Below are 9,431 nucleotides of genomic sequence, written 5' to 3'. Positions count from 1 at the left end.
ATTTTTTAAAGGCCTGCAGGGTATTCTAATGTGCAGCTAAGGCTGAGAATCACTGAGTCAACTCATTTTGAAATACCAAGAAAATAAATGGAAATTGGGAAGGGAAGATAATTTATAATTTACAAATCAAACACCTACTATATACTTACTATGTACCTAGTTATGTTCATGAATCATACATTTATAAGATGAAAATTGCCTTCATTTCCTCACTATACTAGACCACTATCATACATCTCTGCCACTGAATGACTGCATTTTTCTATGGTCAGGATTTAAAATTCTGGGATACGCTATGAAAACTGCATTAAAGAAAATAAACTACTGCTACTCATGCTCAACGGGAGCAAGCAAAACTACTGTATTTGGCTCTTTTAAGCTATCCATATTTTAAGAATTACAAATAAGTGCCAACCCACACAAAGAACAGATTGTGGATTACTCTAGAAGAAACAAAAAATAGCTTACTCAACTTACTAAGTTTCAACACCAAGAAAGGTTTAACTTGGCTGAAAGTTCTGAAACAGCTGAGATACTGAACCAGGAAGCTATAATTTATAATGAAATGTTGACACACCCTTAAAAGCTACTGCAGCTGTAGTAATACTAAGATTTCTTCAGGGTTTAGTTACCATGTAATGCAAGAATACAAGCATAACAATAATATTACTGTTTTTATATGCACCGATACCGCTCTTTAATATATAAAGCTCTACAACAAATACCTCTAATTATTTTACAATTAAATTAAGTCTGTAACTCTTCTACACTACTTTGGTCTCAACATTTTTAAAACATCAATTAATTTGGAAATATACAATTTAATAACATGATCCTATCAATAACAAGCACATTTTGTAGTGGACTAAAGACACATTCAACCATGCAATCCAGTGTTCAATACCTAAAAGATAAATAACAATGCTGACTTTTATTCTGAAAATCATTGGAAACTGGAATAATCTTTTAAGACTCACAGTGCTCACAAACATGCAGAAAAAGATACACATTTCTATTCTTCCTGAAGGAATGTCACAAAATGCCCACTCTTTACACAGGGTTGATAATTATTGTAAATTCCTTATGTATTTCAATCCATTATTTTCTTTCTAGCACCTGTCACTTAAAATTTTTAAAAGCCTGACAAATGTTCCTGTAAGTTGTGTCTGAAAATGAACCTTACCTCTTTAATTTCTGCCTTTAAAAAGACCTCAGTCACCGTCATCCATTAATAGCTGCCTTTCAGTAAAACAGTGACATCCAGTGGACAAATCAAAGTATCTCAGAATTCCCATCATCATAACTGAATCATAAAGATCACATCTCTAAATCCAACTAGTGAATGAGTTCTTACTCATTTTGACAAAGCGTCTGCAGATTCTTATGAATGTATCACCTCATGATTTCTATATATCTTAAATATACCCTTCTATCTTTTTCCTATTTAATATCAAGTCTTTAAATTGAGCTACTTAAGTGTGTGTAACTCTTTAGCCTAGTGAGGTTAAAGGTATTACTTTTTCTTCTTTGCTATTTCCCACCACTGGCTTATTAACTGGCTCATCTCTAGAAATGGAACGATGAAAATATAAGAAATATATTTAAATAAAAATGAATAGCATTAAAAAAATTTGCAAAAGATGAAACCTAAACCTCTTTTTGCATTTGTAATTTATGATATATTGTTGACTATAAATAGAAAGATGTTATCAGTATTGCTAACAATCAAATTACATTCTCTTGCCTCACTACTCAAATATTATGAAAGAATACATATTTTAGCAATGATTGTATCAGTGTTTAAAAACTTTTATAAATCAGTATAAATGAATATTCATTATATATTATGTTTAAATAAAAGTAAAAAACTTCCACTGTGCTGAGTTATAATTTACCATTGATAATATATATTATGTGTGTGTTCCAAATACAAAACGCATCAATGTTAACATTGATAGTGTAATAAACTGCTGTAGCTGAGACTGTTATGTTTAATTTCTTGGAAAACCATAAAGAAATGTTACAGGTGAAAAAAAAAGCAAAGAAAAGAATGGAGAACTGTTATTTTTAAATAAGCAGCCAAATAAAGAAAACTTTTTTTCCCTAAAAAAAGGTTAAGAATGTAAAAGTACATTTTAATATTAAAAAAGCATTTTTAAAAATCTATAACAACTTTATGACAAAATCTGCATTTGTTGAAAAAGGCCTGTAAAAACAGCAGGACGGAATTGCCCTCATCACCTTTTTACTTTTTCTTGTCAGAAAAAAGTGTATGCATCTCTGGAACCATAAATGATGTTAAAATAGGCATTTATAAAATGGCAAGGAGGATTTCACGGGAAGTGTTTTTGTTTTTTTTTTACAATCATTGGCATTGCGGCCATCAGTAGGTCACAAGTAAAACTTCTCTATCTAAAAGCAAAATGGAGTGTAAAGTTTTAGGTCTGTTGCCTGCGTTTTGCTGATCTCATTTTTTCAAAGCGTGACTCCATTTCTTCCAAGACCTTGGGTGTGTACCGTACTACTAATTTAACCTTTCCTTGAGCTGCTTTCAGCAGTTCTACAGCTTTTTCATGATGTTCTCCTTCAACGCTCTAGGAAAAGAAAAACCACACAGACACAAACACAATTAATATCTAGGTTTTGTAAGTAACTCAAAATGAAAAATGTTTAAAATATACACAAGTAAAAAATTTTTAATGTTATATTTCAAACTATAAACCTATGAAATAATCCTGCTTTATCATTTTAATCAGTGTAAAATCCTCTGCTAAATCATATTCTGTTTGTAGTTTAGGAACTGGTTCTTTAGGTTCCAAATAATTAGCATATCAATCTACATGCCCTATTATTTCACTAGGTCAGAAGTAAATCAGGCAATTGCCATTCTATAAGACTAAATTGAGGATAGACTTTTAATTTAATGTATTGCCTTAACTACTAAGGAGCTTAGTTACTTCATAAAAATCACACTAAGCATTGTTAATTTACATTGGAAAGAAGCAAAACACACCCAAAGTGCTTCAAAAAGTATCACTCTACTAAACAGTAGTGCCTAAGATTCCCCCAAGGGATTTCTAAACTACAAAGCTTCTTTGGTTTTTCCCTACATCTTCTGTTTCTATAACTCAAGTACACCCCCAAGTGGTCACAACACATTGCTACAAGTAGAAATAAAATGCATCCCTACCACTCCATTAACAGAAAGGAGTTGATCTCCTCGCTTGAGACCCCCGTGTCTATCAGCAATTCCACCTGGAATTATTCGGGATATATAGATTGGAGAGTTTTGTTCTTTGCCTCCCATAATATTGAATCCAAGGCCTTCTTCTGTTTTTGGGAGCTCAACAACTCGAGGATGAGAATGTCCTTCACTGGCAGCAAATGCAGCAACAGTAGCCTGAAAGAAAATTTTACGTACTTAAAAAAACAGGACATTTGTTCACTTCATTCTTTTTTTTTTTTTGCGGTATCCGGACGCGCAGGCTCAGCGGCCATGGCTCACGGGCCCAGCTGCTCCGCGGCATGTGGGATCTTCCCGGACCCGGGTACGAACCCGTGTCCCCTGCATCGGCAGGCGGACTCTCAACCACTGCGCCACCAGTGAAGTCCCTGTTCACTTCATTCTTTTGTCCCTTTTTAAAAAACACTTTTGAAGTAAATATTTTTGACGTCTGAATGCCCACAAATGCACTGACAGTGAAGGTAAGCTAAGCAGATGGTGTTTTAAGGAGGATGAGTGAAAAGCCTACCCTGGGATTATGCAGGAGTGTTAAGGTCGTTCAGGCCACTCCTAGGCCTTCCAGTGCCCAGAACTTCTGTGCAGTGCTTGGCAAGCAGGCTTGCTAGGAAGATGAACAATGTGCACACTAAAGAGGAGAACCCCTCCCCTCACATGCCAGCAGCCCTGAGCTCTGGGGGCTGGGAAGCCTGGCCCCTCCAGGGGCTTCTGGGCAGGGCGCAGCCCACCTACGCAACCTGTACAGAGGCAGCTGTCCTTGTAATGCAGTCATTCTGGCAGCTGTACTATTTGCACTGTATACTAACTCATCAAGAAATAACTCAATATTGAAAAAAAGAGGGGTACACAGAGTCAATGTGAATTGTGAAACAGAGCCACATCTTTAAAACTTTCAAATTTAGACTAATCTAGACTAATTCTAACAGAGTTGAGATTCTGGGTTTCATTTTGCTTTTAAAGATAATTAAGTAATCTGGTACTCTTTTTTTTGTGTTGGATCAGGGTACGTGAGCAAACATGGGAAGGAAGAGAGAAAGAAAATCAAGATTTGTTGAATACCACCACATTCTAAGCTCTGAAAGAGGCCTCATTTTACAGATAATGGAACTGAGGCTCAGAAATTCAGGCAGCTGTGAAAGTCAGCAATTAAACCCAAGTTTTAATCGTTTTTTCCTACTCTGTCAAATAATACCCACATGTTTAAGTGTTTGTACTCAACAGAGAATCCAATACTGCCTTTTGTGAACCAGTAACTATCAATGAAAAACTACCTGTTAATGACTAGTTCTAGTTTAAGTCACCTACTGCCGATATTAACTTATTCTAACCACATATGATGGACACTGAGGTCAATGCCTGAATTATCTGAGGAAAATACTGGCAGAGAAAAGCACATAAAACCTACCACCTGCAGCTCTGAAGAGGTAACCTCCTATTTGCAGAGTTAACGTTAAGGAGAAAGTGAAGCGCAACTTGGAGGGAGTACCCCAGATCTACCATTAACTATTTGTGTGGTTTGAGGTAAGTAACCTAATCTGATGCTTCCCCACCAATAAAGTGAGGCTAATAATTCATACCTCAGAATTCTGATGAATATTTAAATAATGATATATACATTACATATAGCAACTATGTGTATATGTATTATTTGTGTGCAAGTATATTTTTAATGCATCATCTAAACTGCATAAAATATCTTTTGTAAAACCAATTAAAAAAGTCCTATTTCTCAGGAATCGAGAAGTTTAGTGTACCCTGAAAGATACTGTTAGTTTTCAAAATAAGCCTATCGTGAATCTAATAATTGCACATTTTAAACCTTTAATTTATGAAGAATCCTCTCCCTTTTAATAAATGAAAAAAATGTACCTTTGCAGTCGCATTAGCTCTCACTTCAGGACTGCTACTGATGTCCACAGTCTCGTAAACATGTTCATATACCTGCAAAACCCGAAGTTATTATTGCGATTTTAAATCTCAGAATATACCATGTTTGAGCTCTTTGTGAAGTTACTGAATGTGTTAAAATTTTAGACAAAGTTATGCATCTTTGTAAAATGTTTTTCTATTAGAAATTCCAAAAACAAGAGAGGCAGGTTCTAAAGTTCACTTTTTTAAGAAACTCTGAACCCAAATTTCAGAATATTACCTTACCCTAATTAACTCAAATTTTTAGTAAATTTTAATACCATTTACTCACCTCTCTTACAGCATTGCAGAATTCACTTTGAAGAACTCTTTGTAAAGCCTGCAGTTTCTGTGGCGGTACCTCTCCACTCCTTTGCAGTTTTTCCAACAATTCAATTGCTCTACAAATATCTATAGTTAAACAAACACACACTGATAGATAATTTTCTCAGAATATTCTCTAATATTTATTTCTTTTTTGGCCATGCCACGCGACATGCAGGCTCTCAGTTCCCCATCTAGGAACTGAACCTGTGCCCCCTGCAGTGGAAGCATGGAGTCTTAACCACTGGACTGCCAGGGAAGTCCCAGAATACTCTCTAAATGCTTGTGTAACAGCGCAGCATTTAGGATTCATTCCTTAACGACTAACAAGAAATACGTATAACACAGAGAGAAAAAGCATGAGTATGAACTTGTGTGTGGTGTGTTTGTGTGTGTGTTCATGTATGGAGGATGGGAATGTAAAGTCTGAGAAGAATGTTAAATTTTACTGTGGGTTAGGAATACTGATGTTGCACCAGCATAAAATCTGGAAAACAGCGCCTTTGAGAGACACAGGAAAATCAAATATAAAGTACTAAATGTCACAGGAAAGGACTGGAGCTCAAATGTCATAGACACATGAACACTGTACTGCTTCAGAAAAGCTGACAGTATTACCAGAAGCTATTTAGTCAATAAAAATTTACCTACCATCATTAGTAACCAAAGCACTGAACAGTATAAAACAGTGTGCTAGTGAAATCACTGTTTATTTCCCAAAAGGAAACGTAATATGTATGTAGATAGGAAAACTCTTCAATAATAGGTGCAGTTACTCGCAGGAACACATTTAAAACAATGATAGAAGTGAGTAAAATTAACTGGTCTGTTTTCAACTTAGGATCATTAACACAGTGTATTTGGGATACACAGTGTATGGGATTCTACACATCTATACAGATACATTAAGCATGTTAGGCAATTCTCATTGGGAAGTGTGAGGCTAAGTATTTTAGGAATTAAGAAATTTTATAAGATTCAGTCAAGTTCCAACACTGTCTAACTCTCGTTGGAGTTTTGTTTTTAACTTTTTTGTACCGCAGGGGGCTATAGTACCTATTATTCTAAATTGTTTTGTATTTTCTAAACATGTATTTGACTGAGCTTGTCTTTATTAAAACACTGTGAATCTGGTCTCAGTAACAGCTGTGTGATCTTGGGCAAGTTACTTAACCTCCCTGTGTCTGTTTTCCACTGTAAAATGGAAATAGCAGTATCTCCTTTATAAGAATTACTTGAAGACTAAAACAAAAATACACGGTAAGGGTCTGGCATATAGCGAGCATAAATGTTATGTTACATCAGGACCAATTAATCATAAGAAACAAGGGATTCTACACATCTATACAAATACATTAAGCATGTTAGGTAGGTCTCATTGGGAAGTGTGAGGGTAAGTATTTTATGAATTAAGAAATTTTACAAGATTCAGTCATGTTCCAACACTGACTATCTCCCTTGGATTTTTGTTTTTAACTTTTTTTGTACCACAAGGGGCTAGAGTACCTATTATTCTAAATTCCTTGCCTCCTTTTGTCTTAAATGGAAGAAGTTCTGAATTTTATATTATACTGAAGGACTGGAACTTTTTTCTTTATAGAATTCGTATGTGTTTGCATCTGGAAACCTAGGAATAAATTGTAGTGAAGAAAGAAGTAGATTCTTCAATTTCAGGTAATAAAAGCTTAAACTGTTGTTAATCCAATGCAATGGAAAAAGACTTTCCCCATTCTGATCTCCCACCACCAGAATGGCTGGTGAATGAGGAGTGCTGGTTCATCAAATATTCTAACTTACAAAATTACAATATGTAAGCTCTATAAAAATTTCCAATTAACAAAAAACTGAAAAAGTAAAATACTCTTTACTGAACGTACACTGTACCCAGTATGTGCTCAAAGGGGTTCCACTGAATCTTGTTTTGACGACTTTGAAGGCATTCAGGATCTTGATCATATGCACTATTTTTATATTGTAGGATTGCTGGAAGAGTTTCTTAATAAAGTCTGTTAAACATAATGCTAAGTATTAAGAATCAGAGTTGGTGTAATCTGACTTTCTTATTCTGCTAAATGGCATCCACTGGCAGTTCATCCTACTAAGGTTGAGCTGTGGAACTACTGTGGAACTAAAATGAACTCTTAAATAGGAGAAAACAAAGCCATGACTACCAAAACTAAATGCCAGAGGTAAAGTTTCATATTTTGTACTGCACTTAAAAATACAAAAGACCGCCAACATGTTAGAATCCTACACCTGGCTTTCAAAGAAAAACACCTACTCCTGTTAACACCAAACAAATTTGTTCCCATCTACAAAGCACAGTGTCATTGTGTTCAGGGAGAAGATGTCACAGTCTTAGGCCTAACTTAGCAAGTCTTCCCAGAGTAGCTACTCCTCTGTCAAAAATGATACTTTAACTAATGGTCTGGTGGGCTGGAGAAAAACAACATCACTTGTAAAGAGACTTACAAATAGTGAACACCATAAGGGATAAACAATGTTAAGCGTGCACTAGTTTGTGTGAAGGCATGAGGAAAGACTCCACATACAATTCTAAAAATGTATTCCTTTCTTAGAGCAGAAGTTAATATTCAGAGTGTAAATGCAAATGCTAATATTTTCAAGATATTTTCAATCTCCATCCTATACTTTGTTTACTACTAGAACTCCAAATGTTTAGTTTGTACTTTTTGACTCTTACCGATGACTTCTAATACTGGTGTGTCAAAAGTATGCTTGAAATTATTTGAAATAAAGCATTTGGGGAAGAGTGGAATGCTGAAAATCTGCAACAGGACCCTTTAAGGCTCATAGCCTTGTACCTCCACTGGCTTTTCCGTTTCTAATTACTCAGCAGAACGGGTTTTATTTTCCTTGACAGCCTGCTCTAAAAAGCAAGCCACCAGCCAGTTAGCAATCGTAGGATTTGTAAAGAAGGAATAAGGCTGCACTTTCAAGTATTTTACAATCTATCACGATTCCGCCTAGTTATGTAACCTTCTTCCCAAGACCAGCTCAGTAGGAGTGTTTTTAAAGCACCTTCTCCGTACCCGGGAGGGGCCCCACAGCCAGGAAATACCCCCAATACGAATACAAGTGAGGTTGTGGTGGAAGTAATGATGCGTTTTGTGCACAAATAAGGGGACGCGGGAACGTTCTGTGGGAACGCGCTGTGTGTCCGGGCTGTGTGGGTGAAGGCGGGGACACTGGGTTGTGCACGCACCAACACCGGGCAGTGTGTGTAGCCTGTCCGAACTGGGCGTGTGTTGTTTGCTCAGCTTGACACATCTCTGAACGCTGCGTCTGCCGTGCCCACCCAGGGAGAGCGTGTGCAGCGTTGTGTCCGCGAATGCAGACAGGTGGTGGTGAACTGTGCTGTGCTCCCGAACGGTTCGTGTGAACACAGGACGGGTCTGAGAATCAGTCAGGAACAGCAAGCGGCCTCCCCGGGGCCGGGCGCAGCAACGTCGGCGGCCACCAGCGCCAGCGCGAGGGACAACCTGGTTCCGGGTCCCGGAGCTTGGCTGCCCCACGCCCCCCGGGGATAAGGCACTCCCCAACCCCCTCCGCCCACGTCGGTCCCTGCCTCGGCCCCACTCACCCCTCTCCAGTCGCACAGGTTCCCCCAGCGCCGCCATCTTCTCCCTTTGCTTGTAGACCCACAGGAAATGACGACACAGGGGCTGAGGTGGAGGGGAGGGGCCTAGCGGGAGCCAGGAGCCCGGAACTGGGGCCGGCCAGTATCGCGAGAACGGGAGCGGTGTTTCCGAGCGTCGTGGCCGTCTCTAGAGTACGGGGTACCTATGTGCCGGGCTTCCGAGGTCGGTCTTGTGCTGCAGCTGCAGCGGTCGTAAGGTTCTCAAATCCCCCGGCCAACTACGATTGAAAAGAGCCCCTTTCCCGACTCGTGCCCCCTGCGTGGGGATTCAAGCCTTATCCCACTCTCTTGGGAACT

General features: G+C 38.1%; 1 protein-coding gene across 1 annotated transcript; it reads right to left on the bottom strand.

Moving 5' to 3' along the window:
* Positions 1-912: 912 nt before the first annotated feature.
* LIN7C (lin-7 homolog C, crumbs cell polarity complex component) lies at positions 913-9,129 on the bottom strand. The gene is made up of 5 exons (XM_060159492.1): positions 9,078-9,129; positions 5,442-5,560; positions 5,111-5,182; positions 3,191-3,400; positions 913-2,594 (listed from the first exon to the last, which is right to left on the bottom strand). The coding sequence occupies exons 1-5, from the start codon at positions 9,112-9,114 to the stop codon at positions 2,439-2,441; spliced, it is 594 nt and encodes a 197-aa protein (XP_060015475.1). The 5' UTR covers positions 9,115-9,129; the 3' UTR covers positions 913-2,438.
* Between the last annotated feature and the right edge of the window lie 302 nt (positions 9,130-9,431).

This window comes from Lagenorhynchus albirostris, chromosome 9 (assembly GCF_949774975.1).
Source record: "Lagenorhynchus albirostris chromosome 9, mLagAlb1.1, whole genome shotgun sequence".
Lineage (NCBI taxonomy): Eukaryota > Metazoa > Chordata > Mammalia > Artiodactyla > Delphinidae > Lagenorhynchus > Lagenorhynchus albirostris.
This window is presented reverse-complemented; position numbering and strand designations above follow the sequence as displayed.